General features: G+C 41.1%; 1 protein-coding gene and 2 long non-coding RNA genes across 8 annotated transcripts; 1 reads left to right on the forward strand and 2 right to left on the reverse strand.

Moving 5' to 3' along the window:
• The first annotated feature begins 1,691 nt into the window (after positions 1–1,691).
• On the forward strand, positions 1,692–7,042 carry LOC118562077. 5 transcript variants are annotated; one of them, XR_004930452.1, is made up of 6 exons: positions 1,692–2,109; positions 2,374–2,595; positions 2,950–3,132; positions 3,892–4,033; positions 5,560–5,942; positions 6,886–7,042. It is a non-coding gene; the product is annotated as an uncharacterized LOC118562077 (long non-coding RNA). The 5 variants fall into 5 exon arrangements; XR_004930453.1 differs by lacking the exon at positions 6,886–7,042 and having other exon boundaries at positions 3,892–4,041; positions 5,560–5,609; positions 5,693–6,713; XR_004930451.1 differs by lacking the exon at positions 6,886–7,042 and having other exon boundaries at positions 1,693–2,109; positions 5,560–5,609; positions 5,693–6,713.
• LOC118562080 lies at positions 2,601–3,438 on the reverse strand. The gene is made up of 2 exons (XR_004930456.1): positions 3,352–3,438; positions 2,601–3,271 (listed from the first exon to the last, which is right to left on the reverse strand). It is a non-coding gene; the product is annotated as an uncharacterized LOC118562080 (long non-coding RNA).
• On the reverse strand, positions 3,538–5,956 carry LOC118562059. 2 transcript variants are annotated; one of them, XM_036134357.1, is made up of 4 exons: positions 5,421–5,956; positions 4,273–4,459; positions 3,845–4,090; positions 3,538–3,766 (listed from the first exon to the last, which is right to left on the reverse strand). In XM_036134357.1, exons 1-4 carry the CDS (start codon positions 5,934–5,936, stop codon positions 3,591–3,593), a joined length of 1,125 nt encoding a protein of 374 aa, XP_035990250.1. In that variant the 5' UTR covers positions 5,937–5,956; the 3' UTR covers positions 3,538–3,590. The 2 variants fall into 2 exon arrangements, with proteins under 2 accessions (XP_035990250.1, XP_035990249.1); XM_036134356.1 differs by having other exon boundaries at positions 3,538–4,090.
• Positions 7,043–15,726: the final 8,684 nt, after the last annotated feature.

Below are 15,726 nucleotides of genomic sequence, written 5' to 3' on the forward strand. Positions count from 1 at the left end.
GAAGCGTCCATTTGACCAGTCGCTATTGAAGGACACACAGCTGAGCTCTGGGTCTGGTTGAGGTTTACATTTCATCCTCTCAAACGTTCTGTAAGAAGAATACTTGTTGTAATACCTACATAGAGGGCCCATCTGGTTCTGTTGATCTGGGTTGCATTTAGACAGAAAATAAATGTAAAGATTCTTCCTGTTTGCGGTAAGGCGTATTGTGTCACTTCCTGTTGTCACGGTGTGAATTGTAGTCTGTTGCTCCAGACTCTCTCGCTTTTATCTTTAAACTGTTTGCTGTAACATCTGTTTCTAACACATGCGCCCTTTTAAAACATTTTCTGTTGCTGCACATCACGTTTGGGAACTCCTCGTGTTTCACATGGTTTGCTTTTTTGCCGTGGTAAGAGGGCGCTAGCCTAGCTTTAGCCTAGCCTAACTTTAGCCTCGTAATGGCTTCTCCTAGTTTTCCTTCAGCTTCTCCATCTCTGTCTAAGTCTCCCCCTATCTCCTGCTCTCTGTGTCAGATGTTTAGTTATTCCTCTCTCCTTTAGTAATAAACACATGTAATAAATGTAATGTTTTTGTAGCTTTGGAGGCGAGGGTGTCAGAATTGGAGACCCGGCTCCATGCTGTCGAAAAACAAGCTGATAGCCGCCCCTTTGCTAGCGCGGAGCCACATAAAGTAACTTCACGTAGTGGTCCTCCAGCAGCAGCACCCGAGCAGCCAGGTAACCAGGCCGGCTGGGTGACGGTTCGTAGGAAGCATAGCTCTAGATTCCAGCCCCTAGGTCACCACCAACCTGTCTGCGTTTCTAACAAATTTTACCCACTCAGCGACACACCCGCTGAGAAGCCGATCCTGATTATTGGCAGCTCAATAGTCAGAAACGTGACACTAGAGACACCAGGGACCTTAGTCAAATGCCTGCCAGGGGCCAGAACAGGCGACACTAATCCTACCTGAAACTGCTGACTAAGGATAAGCGTAAATACAGTAAGATTGTTATTTGTGCTGGCGGTAATGACACCCGGTCACGCCGATCGGAGGTCACTAAAGTTGGTGTTGCTTCAGTGTGTAACTCTGCTTAAATAATGTCTGACTCCGTAATTTTCTCTGGTCCTGTGGGCTACATTGATAACTGGCAAACTTTCTGGGGAAAGCCATTTTTTCTAGGAATCTGTCCGGATTTATTAGTTCTTCTAAACGCTGACAACCCAGGGTCCAGACCAGAAAGCAGAGCCGTAGTTTAACACACCTCTCTGCAGCTTCTGTACTGTTACCCACACATTACCCTATTGAGACGGTGTCTTTCCCATGGCCAAAACTGAATAGATCACAAACTGATCTAAAAGGAACAACTCATAAAAATCTAATAAAATCAATACGGCTCACTTAGAACCAAAAAATAAAACAGTTAAATGTGGTCTATTAAATATAAGGTCTCTCCCTCCAAAGACTTTGTTAGTTAATTAATTGATTTTGGATAATTGATTTATTTTGTCTCTCAGAAACCTGGCTACAAGAGGACTACGTTAGTATAAATTAGTCAACTCCATCCAATTATTTAAATCTTTCAATCTGATATATTAAAGTTCAAATAGAAAACCACATACTTATAGTTTCTCATTTTATAGTATGTACAAAATTAAAAACATCACAAGTGAAAAAAAAAAAAAATTCTAACTTTTTTTTTGTTTATAGCACAAAATAATTCACTGAAATAGCAGACAACGCAAAATTCCTCATTCAGTCACGTGACCCACGAGGAGCCGCTGTAGAATTCCGTGACGTCACACTAGTTAGGAGGTAGTCGGGAAGCGGTCATTTTACATAGCGTGTCAGTATTTTTTCACCTTTGCGATGGAGTTTGTATGTTTAAACGAGGACGAATACGAAGCGAGCCAACTTAATGTTAAAAACGAGGAGTGCTGTGTCCAGCCATATGCGTTTGAGCCGTTAGTTAGGCGTGAATTACGGGACAACACCGAGGAAAGTGGAGAAAGTAGGAGTAGCGATGATGACCACGCTAGTAGGCCGACAACGTCGTCGTCCGACTCAGAATCTGCCAGTGAAGAGGATATTGGCGACCGTTCCCATCGACTGACAAATACTGACTGGTATGTTTTTTGATTCTACGATTTTTTTTTTTTACTTTCGAGTAGTGACCCCTCTGAGAGTGATGTCGATTTAATTACTTTTATGTCTAATTAAATTCAAATTGATGCTAATGCTAAGCTACTTCTTTCGTGTTTTTGATTTGAATTTTTAAGCAACCTCGTACTGTAGGCATAGTAGACAAAAACTAACATTAGCCATTTGACCATTACTAATTCATATTTTTAGGTGGGTGATTATGAATCGGGATTGTTTATATTTTACAGGTGCAAATGTGGCAACTGTGTGATTATGCCCACAGTGGATGAATGCAAGTGCTGCACAGAAACGCACCTTGTTGATCAGGAAGTCGAGTCAGCTGGGCTGCAATGTATAACCTGACATGAAGGCTTTCAGGGAAACTGCCTCAACCAGTATGTCCTCAAGGCATCTTTTGTTGAATTTTTGGAGGGACATGGTCCTCTTGGAAATGATGAACCAGTAAACGAGTAAGTAGTTGAAAAATTGTTTATTGAAAATACATGTATTAGTGCTAAATTCTAGTCCTACACTGTATGCACCTGTGATGTAGTTATTTTACTGTAAATTAAATGCAGTTGTTTCTGCACCATAGGCCTATATATTTTATTTAGAAACAGCAAAAAACATTGAAATATAACTACATTGCTTTAGTAAAACACAAAAACAATCATTTACATGTACTTAGCAAACAAATATAACATCAATTGCATTCAGAACATATCACTTAAGTAGGGCCTATAGTTTAAAACAGCATTACAATAATTTTGAAATTTTATTACAGGTCTAAACACTTTTTGCATCATATTTTCTTTCTATTTTAGGATTTACAGGTACATTGCATATAGAAGAATGATCAGATGGATTTGGGGACGCATTGGAAAAGGAAATAGGAAAGTTCTTCCATCCTGTGCAGTAAATAAAATAAGAGAGACCTGGGAGTCAGCAGACTACACTGGTTTTAAATACCCAACTGTGTGAACCTCGACTTCCTAGTTGCCACAACTGTGAGTTTATCGACCTTGTCATATTGGTCTTTCACGTATTCAGGAGCAATTTGGGCTTCTAAATCTTGCCTTGCAACTTCATAAGAAGGTATGGCCTCCCGACGAGCCATTACTTCATCCAACAACTCATCAATGTATGCTGAAATAGAAACAATAAGCATTTCATGCATGAAAGTTGAAAAGCCAAGTGTGAAACTGAACATTATACCAAGTACACACCATAAGTACAAGGGACTTTAACTTGTTTGGCTACTGGTTCTCCTTTTTTTGCCTTTGGAAATGAGAGCTGCCACATTTCTTTTCCAGTTTTGTTCTTAGCCTGCTGTCTGTTGGAATTCTCATTGAAATGGAGAATGGCAAGCATTAATCTGTAACAGAAATTTTCATGATGAAATACTACTTGGAATTAGGATGACAATATGTCAGTTAAGTTATTATTCATTCAGGATTTAAGCAACCTACCTGGCATTCATACTGTGGTAGAAGAAGTGCAAGAACTTTGGTGCAAAGAAGCACACCACCTTGTGGTAGCTTTCAACACTTGACGTCTGCACATGAGGTGACAATTTACCAATGTCGGCAAGCAGAGTACGGTTAGTGACAATTGATTTCACCTCAACATGGGCCCTTGAACCTGCAGTGATTGTGAAGGAAGTATTATGAAAAGCCCTTAGGAGATTGACTTTTGAGAAAGCTGAAAATAATTTTTCACCTTCTGCAATCCACTCTCTGTCCTCTACCAACTCATCATGTGCACAGGTTGGAAAGTTCTCAAATGGGTGTTCGTGGATGTCTACAATGTGGTTCATCACCGACTTCCACTTGGCCACAACCAGCTCAGCATTTCCATCACTGCTTGCCCCACACCAATATACATGGTTGGAGATGCTGTGGATCCACGGTGAGATGGTGTGACATAACTTTTTCTTTGATGATGCGTCAAGCTTTTTTGTAATACCTGGAAGATGTAAATGTGTATTATATAATTATCCATATATAATATCCATATTTCTAACCTTACATAACTATAACTATATATATATATATATATATATATATATATATATATATATATATCTTTGTAAACATTTACCTACTTTTTTTTGCCATGATTGATATAATTCAAGCCATTCTGCCTACCTTTTGCTATATGCCAGGCATCAAACCAGTGATTAATTGATGGATAAATCTCGCGCATAAACTTTTTAACACTGGAATGACGGTCTGTTGTCAAGTCAGTAACAGTGACTCCAGCATCTTCTAGGAATTGAAGTGACCTCTTTAGGCCTTCCAACTCCATTGCGTATGAGTTTTTCACTTCTGTACACTGAAAAAATGGTTAAGTATAATATTAGTTAATCTATAATCCTGTAATTGAAAGAGTACTCAATTAAAAACCACGCTAACATGACGTTCACTAAATCCAATATATATTGTTTGTTAAAGGCATACTATGCAACATTTTTCAGTTAATTAATGTGTTCCATACCGTTCTGGATGATTAAATGAGTCATTTCAGGTCGAACAAAGGTTTTCTCGGCCGCCCTGGTGGTCTGTAGGGGAAATACCGTACTTGCAATTGCAGGAGCTCTCGGCCCGCACACACAGTAGTCTCGCTTTACGGTGAGAACTCCATGTGTTTTTGCCCTGCCATTCACTATATGCACGTGCGAAAGCAACAACAAAGAACCGCGTGTTAACGTCAAATAAACATGCAAGCATATCGAGTTTTATTATTATTGTTATTATTATTATTTTATTTTATTTTTTTATGTTGGCGAGTCGCTACCGCGGGGGCCGAGGCTGCGGCTTGGCGAGGCGGTGGCAGTAGCGTCTCGCCAACAAAAAAACATAATAATAATAATAATAATAATAATAATAATAATAATAATAATAATAATAATAACAATAATAATAATAATTAAATAAAACTGGCGAGGCCGCAGCTTGGCGAGGCAGCCGCCTCACCAAGATAGCGCTGCGGGAAGCTTGATGTTCATACCTTAACTGTGTTAGTCATTGTTTGTACTGCTGTTTTTTCCACTTTTCGTTGCGTTCGCCTGTCTGCTAAGCTCAAAATAACCGCGCCTGGCTTGATGGAGAAACAAGAACAGCTGAGCATCTTTACGACAGTGCACTTTTACTTTCGCCCTCTGGGGGGAGCCTCGCTGGAAAATCAACCCCGGTTGCATAGTATACCTTTAACTTTTGTGGACTCAGATGTTGGTTTACTCACAAAAACCATGGTATCAAATAAGAATCTGGGTATTTTAACAGCACAACCTTACCTGTACAAGCTGCATGTCCAACACTTTGGAGGTGTCCATGTCCATAAGGGAGTAGCTACCGTACTTGGCAGTGTGCCCTGGTGAGCAGCATCTGGCATCTCCACCTAATCTGACTTTGCTCTTTTTTTTGACATCACAGATGAGCAGCTCTTGCTTTTTTGACCAGAGACTATTCACAGCTGGAATAAGGTATGCCTTCTGTATGTTATAATAAGTACTGACGCAGAATGTTGAAATCCTCATAAATTTAAAACAATTGACTGCCTTCACAGTACTACATCCACTAAACATTATGGAAGCGGCTAGCTGTAAGTTGCCAAGTGGCATGGTGCCATGTGATGGCTGACTTTTCCAGGTCTTCACATGAGAGGGGTCAACACTACACTGTGATGTCAAGGTCACCATGGTGCCCGATACCTTTGTAGATATTATTTTGCAGGCATTCCCACATAAAAAACACAAGGCTAGGAGGGACTGAAGACACGATTCGAAGACTATGAACTTCCTCTCTCTCATAGGGGTGTGAGTATATTCTCTAAACAAAAAAAGATAAATACAAAATTTAATGATCACAATTTTAAATTAATCCATTGTGTTATTTGATGTTTTTACTTACTCATCGCTCATTTCCATTTCAAAATCTCGGTCAGAGTCTTCATCTTCCTCAGGAATGTAGTCTAAATCACCATCATCATCATCAGCAGCAGCAGCACTACTGTCGTCTGAAAAATCCACTTCCATTGAAGAACAGTTCTTTTCAACCGAGTTGCCGAGCTTAACCTGGCAGGAAAAATCCTTTGCTCTTGAAAGCAGGCTTTGGGTCCCACAATGACATTTGGCAACTGGAGTGACATGCCAGGATTTTGGAGTTTGACATGATTTAGTGCATTTCACAACTGTTTCAGTCTGTGACATTTTATTCTGAAAATTAATAAAAAATGAAATGTTTACAATTCTGAAAATAAGTTTTCAAAAGATCTTTGGGTCGGGATTTATAAAATTCTAATTCTCAAGTCTTTTGTAGAGAAAGTTAAGTTTTATGGAAGGAATTTTTAAATTTATATTGGACCCAGTCCTACATACCATTCCAGTTGACATTGTCTGTACACATGCATGGGTGGTCAGAGGTAGTTCAAAAGACACATTAGGCTTGGCATTCGTTGAGATGTCGGTTTCATAGCAAGCCTCTGCATCATCCGACGACTCCATTTGACATACACTTGCCTCATAAGCTTGTAGAGCACAGCTAACTGTCTGAAATATATGTAATGGAAGAGATTACAGTGGATAAAATTATATATATATATATACATATATATATATATATATATATATATATATATATATATATATATATATATATATATATATATATATATATATGCGCAAAGGATTTGGTTTTAAAAGTTTGTCTTTATTTGGCAGTGCCTACATGAATTGACATCTAATCTCTCTGTTTCTGTAGAACCTGTCCGTGGACCTCGAGCCCCAGAAGGCGGCCCTACAGTCCTTGACCAGCAATGTTACGTTCAAGAAAACTGGAGAACTGGAGGACAAAATAATAAAAATAAATCAGCTACTCCTGATTCTTCCCATAGTCCAAATAAACGGGTTACTCTTAATTGTGTTTGTGTGCATTTGTCACTGGGATGAACTAGCAACCTGCTAGCAACCCCCTCTTTCTCTCTAGCATGGAAAAGCAGGTGTAGAGACTTGATGGAAAGGTAAAGCTTCAACAAATACATAATTGCTAGCTATATTAATGTTAATATATTTAATTTTGATTTTTTTATATATATTTTTAATTTTAAAATTTATATATTTTAATGTTTACCTCAGCTCGTTGACGTTTTTCATAGGCCGACGTTCGACGTTTTTTCACCGTGTCCGTGGGCTCGGGGTGCCCCATTTTCAGGGTAGGAATGGCATCTGGTTTAAGCTGTAATTTTGATATATTGAATCCGATTGATGCTGCGAGATCAGGATTGACGACAAAAGAATCTGCCGTGAAGTGATCAGCACACAGTTTGCTGTATCGGCTTGGACGCCACAGATTGTCCGGTTGATGTCTGTCTAATCTATTTACTTTTCGGATCCAAATTTGAAGCAAAACTGGGTCCTTCGGATAATTAAACATTGCTTTTCCCGATCCAAAGCCATTTCTACAATTGGCAGCAGTACAATACACCATTGTAATGACTTTTTAACAATCCTTTTAGACTACTTAACAATGCGTGAAGTAGTGGTTTTTGATAGCCGCTTGAGGACGTTTGACTACCGTGACATCACAGCTGTTTTCGTCACGTGACTGCTCTCGCCGGATTCTCGGATCCTGGAGGCGCGCAGCATACTGTGAAACTCTCTCGATTTTTATTACATGTAGCATTTTTAACGCGATTTCGACCAGCCACATAGATAAAAAAACGATAGTCTATCATCATACACAATAAAACTGCTCTAGGCGCACTCCTTTGTATTTGACCTTTAATTAGTCCCAGGCCAATTAATAACTACAGTTCTTTTGAACATTTCACCCTCAGTTTCCCTCATCCCAACTGCAAAGCAATAAAACCTCTTCTGTTTGTTGTTTAGATTGTTTAGAGGCTTAGATTACCCATCTTCCATTGCGGAAGCAGAGCCTTGGGACTCTGGGTCGGGTTCTCCTATCTCTGGTGCTGAGGTTGCCGAGGTTGTTAAAAAGCTCCTCGGTGGCAAGGCCCCGGGGGTGGATGAGATACCCCCCGAGTAAATTAAGGCTCTGGATGTTGTGGGGCTGTGATGGTTAACGCGGCTCTGCAGCATTGCGTGGACATCAGGGGCAGTTCCCCTGGATTGGCAGACTGGGGTGGTGGTCCCCCTATTTAAAAAAGGGGACCGGAGGGTGTGTTCCAACTACAGAGGAATCACACTCTTAAGCCTCCCTGGTAAGTTCTATTCTGGGGTTCTGAAAAGGAGGGCCCGTCGAATAGTTGAATCTCGGATTCAGGAAGATCAGTGTGGTTTTCGTCCTGGTCGTGGAACACTGGATTAGCTCTACACCCTCAGCAGAATCCTGGAGGGGGCATGGGAGTTTGCCCAACCAGTCTACATGTGCTTTGTGGATCTGGAGAAGGCATTCGACCGTGTCCCTCGAGGGATCCTGTGGGGGGTACTCCAGGAGTATGGAGTACCGGGCCCTTTAATAAGGGCTGTCAGGTCTCTGTATGACCGGTGTCAGAGTCTGGTCCACATTGCCGGCAGTAAGTTGGACTCATTTCCAGTGTGAGTTGGACTCCGCCAAGGTTGCCCTTTGTCACCGATTCTGTTCATAACTTTTTATGTTATGTTTTTTATGTTTAGACAGTATTTCTAGGTGCAGCCAAGGTGTTGAGGGAATCTGTTTTGGTGACAACATACATGTTGACACAATGAATGTGATAACCTTAGTGTAGTCTTTAAAACTATCCTAGATTCAATTGGTTTTGCTCAAAAGTGCATAAACCAACGCACTCTTGGTTTCATACTTTAGACCTTGTGCTGACATATGGGATTGATTGTGAAGAATTAACGGTATTTCCTCACAACCCTATCCCATCTGACCATTTTTAATAACCTTTGAGTTTAATCTAAACGAGTTATTCACCCCCAAAAGAGGGTTCCGTTGTAGTAGATCAGATAATGCTATATCAAACTTTAAAGAGTATATCCCCCTTTTAATATCGTCATTATTGCAGAAATGTCCTGCAGATAGCAGCAATGTTGTTTCTTCCCATTCACAAAGAGACACCTTTGTTAACGGTGTGACTTCCTCATTGGGTTCTGCATTAGATGATGTAGCTCCCTTAAAAAAGAAGGTGATTATTCACAGGAAGCTGGCTCCCTGGTCTATTTCAGAGCTGCATTCCTTGAAGCATAATGTTAGGAAATTGGAGAGAAAATGGCGCTCTACACACAAAGAGGAATCCTGTCATTGTTTAGTTTTTGGTTTGGCTTCTGTTTACCATTGGCTTTCACTTTTCTTCCTCATTTTGGTTTTTAGTTAGGTTTTTGACTTTATTTATTGTTAGTTTTCAGTTTCATCATCCCTTCTCACTCAGCCTTCACTTCACTCCCTCTGCAGTCAGTCGCACCTGTTAGCTATTTACTAATTAATCAGTCAGACTCTTTCCACCTGTTAGTTCCCCTATTTAAACCTCCCTCTTCCCATTTCCTCGCTGGTCCGTCATCATTCTACACTCTCTCCATGCCAGTCTCCCTGTGTGCCTTTGGAACCCTGTCTCTTCTGTTTCTCGTTAAAGGTTAGTCCTGCTACCTGCCTTTGAAAAGTTGTGAACACTGCTACCCGTCTCTGAAAAGCTGTGGACACTGCTACCCGCCTCTGAAAAGCTGTGGACACTGCTACCCATCTCTGTGAAGCTGTGAACACTGCTGCCTGCCTCTGTGAAGCTGTGGACACTGCTGCCTCTCTCTGGCTCCATTTACTCTCGCACCGGGCCATCAGCTCCTGCCATCACCTACACTCCGGTTCCTGTGCAAACCTGCCTTTCCGATCACATCATCCACCATCCATCAATCTTTCCATAAAGACTCTCAATTTTTAGTCCCGTGTGTGTGGTTCTGAGTTCATCTGTAGACATATCGTGACAAATCCTACCTAATCTGGAAAGTCTATTGTATAAAAAGACCATTCCCAGAGTTAGAGCAGCATATTTTTCATCATTAATTGAGGAGAATAAAAATAATCCTAGATTTCAGTCTATTGTAGGCAAACTTACTCAGAGTCACAGCTCCGTTGATTCATCCATTCCCTTAGCTCTTACCAGTAATGCCTTAATGGTATTCTTCATAAATAAAATTGATTCCATTAAAAATAAAAGAATTGGCATCCTCCCAAAAGTGATTACCTGGTCCTCAGTAAGTGAGGCAGCTTTGGAGGAATCTTTAGAACATGTGCAGTGTTTGAACTCTTTAGAAGCAGTAGAGCTTTCTGAGCTAGGGTCTATTTTTCTGTTTTTCTCACTGTACTGAGTTATACTGTTCTTCAATTTTGCATTGCTTGTCGTCATTTCAGTTTTTACCTTTTTTTGTTCTCTCTATTTTTTCTTCATAGTAGGTACACCTGGTCTGGCGTTCTGTTAGCTGTGACATCATCCAGGGAAGACAGTTCACCCGCTATTACCATCTAATGTAGAACAGATTACTGGATCAATGTGTGCTTCTGTGCTTGTTTGTCTCTTCTGTTGTGTCTCTGCTCTGTCTTCTTTAACCCCCAGTTGGTTGAGGCTGATGACTGTACATACTAAGCCCGGTTCTGCTGGAGGTTTTTCCTTCCCGTTAATGGGGAGTTTTTCTTTCCACTGCCGCTTCATGCTTGCTCGGTATGAGGGATTGCTGCAAAGCAATCAACAATGCAGACGACTCTCCCTGTGGCTCTACGCTTCTTCAGGAGGGAATGCTGCTTGTCAAGACTTTAGTGCAATCAACTGGTTCCCATATATAGGATTTTTTTTTTTACCAATCTGTATAATCTGACCCAATCTGTATAATGTGATTGATTTTGTAAAGTGCCTTGAGATGACATGTTTCATGAATTGGTGCTATATAAATAAAATTTAATTAAATTGAATTGAATAAGTGTTACAGATGCTGATCTCACCTCTGAGCGTTGCTCTGGCTCTCTGGTTCCCGAAACAGAGTGGTTTTAGAGGGAGGGACTCCCTCCTCTCTGTCCTCACCGTGATCCATGCTGCTGAATTCACATCCACATCAGCTCACACACACTTTCTTAGACTTAGACTTAGACTTAGACTTTCTTTATTGTCATTTTGTATACCCAGAGTGCATACAGAACGAAATTTCGTTTTTCACACAGCTCAGAAATATTGCAGTAACTCTACAGGATACCTTGCAGTGAAATACAGTACATGATAAAGTGCAGTAATCAGTCGCAGTCACTTACAGGATAAATTTCAATTTACTTCCGGATAAAGTGCAGCAGTGAACAGTAGCCAGTTGAAATGTAAACAATGTAAACCAAATGTAGACAAATATGCAGTAGGGTGCAGCAGTGATTTGAAAGTAGACAGTTGCATTGTACACAGTTTTGCAGTACGTTTCGGGTTAAGGTGCAGCATCAATTTTGCAGAATACGATACAATGTGCAAATGTGCAAATCAGCGATTCTAGTGTGGTACACTTTTATACTTCAGCAGTTCAACAGTCTGATGGCAGCAGGGAAAAAGCTTTTGCAGAACCTAGTGGACCTGCAGCGGATGCTGCGGAACCTCTTTCCAGAGGGCAGCAGGGAGAATAGTCTATGGTGGGGGTGTGAGGGGTCCCTGATGATGTTACGGGCTCGAGACAAACAGCGCTGCGATGAAATGTCTTTAATGGAGGGAAGAGGAGCCCCGATGATCCCTTCTGCTGTCCTCACCACTCTCCTCACGTTCTTCCAGTCGGAGGCACTGCAGCCTCCACACCACACAGAGAGACAGCTGGTCAGAATACTCTCTATGGTGCTTCTGTAGAAGGTTGTGAGGATGGGCGGGGGCAGGCGGGCTCTCCTCATCCTCCGCAGAAAGTACAGTCGCTTCTGTGCCCTCTTCACCAGTGACGTGGTGTTCACAGTCCAGGTGAGGTTGTCCGTGATGTGCACCCCCAGGAACATGGTGCTGCTGACCACCTCCACCACTGAGTTGTTGATGAGCAGTGGAGCATGGTGAGGCTGGTTCTTCCTGAAGTCGACGATGATCTCCTTCGTCTTCTCCACGTTCAGGATCAGGCTGTTGTCTCTGCACCAGCCCACCAGCTGCTCCACCTCCTCTCTGTAGTCCTGGTCGTTGTCGTCTCTGATCAGGCCCACCACCGTTGTGTCGTCTGCAAACTTCACGATGTGATTGGTGGTGAACCTGGGGACGCAGTCGTGTGTCATCAGGGTGAACAGCAGGGGGCTCAGGACGCAGCCCTGAGGGGAGCCCGTGCTGAGGGTGACGACATCAGAGGTGTTGTGTCCGACCCGGACTGACTGAGGTCTGTTGGTGAGGAAGTCAAGCAGCCAGTTTCGTAGGGGTGTGTTGAGTGTGTTCAGGGTGTGTTCAGGTCCTTCACCTGAAGAGGAAACACAAATCATTCATCTGCACATCAACTCTGATCATCCTTTACATCAGTAGTGCTGGAAAAAGATTAGCTGCTCCTCCTCTGATTGGCCCTTCTTCTCTGCTTCATATCAGTGTCAGTTGAATGCAGTCAGACAGCAGTGAGAGGCAGAGGAAGCTGCCATTAGCTGCTGTACTTCTACTATCAGTCCAGTAGATGGAACCATGGAGTAACATTTCATCCACTGACACTGATTCAGTGGCTGGAAGCTTCAGTCCATGTTGTATTAATCTTTGCCCAACAGTCAAAGTGACCTGTTGCCTCTCGGACGCAGGGCCAGGAGACAAGATGTCTGTGTATGTAATCCACTGTTACTGAGTGGTGCAAGGCCAAATGCTGCTGCGTAAACACTGTACGGCTGACGATTGTCTAGGATAGACTGTCTTTGTTTTGTCTCCTGCCAAGGCCACGGTGCAGTATTAGGGAGAGCCGAAAGCGAGGTCGGGCAGAGACAGGGGCAGACGCTAGGCTGCAGCCGCGGGGTGCGAATACTCCGCCCATGTAATCGCTGCTCTGTTTCTCAATAAAGTGCTTGAACTTTATCACTCCACCGTCTCCTTCTTCAGTAACCCAGGGAAGTCAGTTATCTGTCCAGAATTCCCATAACACATTGATTCAGTTTAACACATGAAACCATTTCAGCTGATGGTTTATGCAGCAGAGGATCATCAGAGCTCGAAGCATCAGATTCATTATTACTGGTTAATCTTTAAAGGACTTTGGAGTAGGAACGACAAATACAGACACATGTTCAATTTTAGCTGCTGGAAGGAGTTTAATAAAGAACATTTAACTACTTGTAATTATTTTATTACTATGTAAATAAGACTGAAATTAAATCAAATGCAAAATCTGGAAAACGAAAAAGTTTAACAACAAACAGAAACTTAAGGATGATGTTGAAGGAATGCAGTGATTCCAGCTTGACAGGAAAGACTAAAATGAGTTACAGAACCACCAATGTCAGTTTAGAACCAGGAACTAAAAATGGTTCTGTCCTTTTTAAAAACAAACACACAGTAACTAATTTTGAAGGCATTTAAATAATTCAAATTAAGATAAATTAAACATTATATTATTTTTTAAAAAGCATAGATGAAGTAAACTTTGTACTGAAATCAGAAGTGAACATGTTTTCCAGACATCATAGAGCAGAAACAAACATGAAAGTTCCTCAAGACAAAGTTCTGGCAGGTAACAAAGCAGACTTACAGTTTGTTCAAACGGTCCAAAGTGTTGAAGAACAAGATCTGAACAACAGACTGAGACACAGTAGAGCTGCTACCTTGAATGAGGTGGAGCTTCACTTGTGATGAAGGCAGGACTGGTAGGTTAGTTGGAGGAGTTCAGCTCTGGCTCCCTTCAGATTATAGAGTTCTACAGCATCTCCTAACATCCGTGCTGACTACACGTGACTTGTAATCTCCATGTTGGTATGTGAGCCTTGCTCACTGCACTAACTCAGTTTGTCCATAATATCAATGAGAGGATCAGTCAGAATATGCTACAGCTCAATGCAGACAGAAAATATTATTTTTAGTCCCACAACTGTGAGGATCAAGATCAGTGGTCAGCTAGACACTAAAACATGAAACTTTTCCACATTTCTGTTATTTTAGTCTCTTTGCACTGGATGCCTGTATATTTTTTGATTAGTTTTAAAATCCTTTAATCTTCTTCTAAAGCTGCAGCTAGACTCATTGGACCTGTTTTCCATATGGGTCCAAAACAGACATATGCGGCCATGTAGGAAGAACTGGAGGTGATAAAAAACTCACTGCAGTATCTTACTGAACAAAAATGACAAAGCAACAGCAAACCATTGTGGACCTGGTGAAAGAAGTGAAGCAATTAAAAATAATGAATGAGGAAAAAGACAACACAATACTAGCATTAGAGAGACGAGTAGCAGACTTAGAGCAATATTCAAGATTGAATGATCTTATAGTCATCGGTTTGAACATAAAACCAGAAGTTATGCTAGAGCTGTGTCAGATGTGTTGGAGTTGACAGGGGGTGTGGCATAGAAAGTACTGGTGGCAAGCATCAGGCCAAGTTGTGACAGGCGTTCTTCCATATGAGAGAAAGGAAAATAAATGTTAAACAGGGAACGACCAGATCTACTCAACACAGTGCTTATCAGACAAGAAGTATAAATTTTGTTGACTGGAGCGATCGAAAGGACTCCTAGAGGATCTACTTCTGACGGATGAGCGGATTGCGACGCTAGGCCTGGAGGAGGAGAGATACCGGTGGGAGCTATGCCTTGTTAATTTGACTGCCACAGCAGATTTTATAATAAGGGGCCCAATGTTTTTTTTATTTGAACTTTTCTTCGTTTTGTGCTGGAAATGGAGAGATTACGAGGAGCAACAAGAGTTGTTTTTTTGATTCCTTCCATTTGTGTATTGAGTAACACGATTTTTGAGAGACACATTTTTATTAAGGGCTTGAACAATGCATAATTTAATTTATCGAGTGGTGCAGAGCAATTAGAAGTAAAGAGGGCACAAAACTGATTGTTTGTTTGTTTGTTTGTATTAAATATGCCCGGGGTGGCACAGGCGTCAGTTGGCTGACATGTCATTTTTTTTCCTCTTCCTTTTGTCCTCTTAAAGGCCTAACAGTTGATCGTAAATAACAAAATTCAAAAAAGACCCCCTTTGTGTATTGGTAATGTTGCCCTTGAAGGTGCTCAATGTTACAAAACAATTATAAAACTGTAGTACAGTAAAAAAAAAAAAAGCAATAAGAATATTTAACAAGCCTGATTATCTGGTAAATACTAACCTCTCTTCATACAATCAAGATTTTTCAAATTGGTCTACAAACCAAAACAACCAGCTACCAGAAAACATTAAAAAAAACTGCATAAAAGAGGCAACATCGACAATTTGGCAAGTTTATACATGGATAAATATTAACAGGCATTAGAAAATATAAATAAAAATGTGCAAATGTATAAAAATATATACACTATTCCAAAAATCTAACTATTGTCATGTTTGGGGTAGGAGGTTGTGGTAGGACCCAAACGCAAGGAGACCAAGGCAGGGAGTAGTTATTGCCGTGTTTAATGAAAAAAAAAATCCAGAAACGTACAAATCACTGGGGAACTCAGGAGCAAAAACAAAACATAAACCTGGGGTGCAACACAAGGAAGCAATGAGGC

The sequence above is a fragment of the Fundulus heteroclitus genome, unplaced genomic scaffold, assembly GCF_011125445.2.
Source record: "Fundulus heteroclitus isolate FHET01 unplaced genomic scaffold, MU-UCD_Fhet_4.1 scaffold_80, whole genome shotgun sequence".
In the NCBI taxonomy this organism is placed as follows: domain Eukaryota; kingdom Metazoa; phylum Chordata; class Actinopteri; order Cyprinodontiformes; family Fundulidae; genus Fundulus; species Fundulus heteroclitus.

Bases quoted from the DNA above. Each gene is read 5' to 3' on its own strand.
- LOC118562059 (XM_036134356.1), bottom strand. From the start codon at position 5,936: ATGAGAGAGAGGAAGTTCATAGTCTTCGAATCGTGTCTTCAGTCCCTC. The intron at 4,460-5,420 runs GTAAGGTTGTGC...CCATTTTTTCAG, and splicing joins TGGACATGCAGCTTGTACAG to TGTACAGAAGTGAAAAACTC. The intron at 4,091-4,272 runs GTAGGCAGAATG...TACATCTTCCAG, and splicing joins TGCCTGGCATATAGCAAAAG to GTATTACAAAAAAGCTTGAC.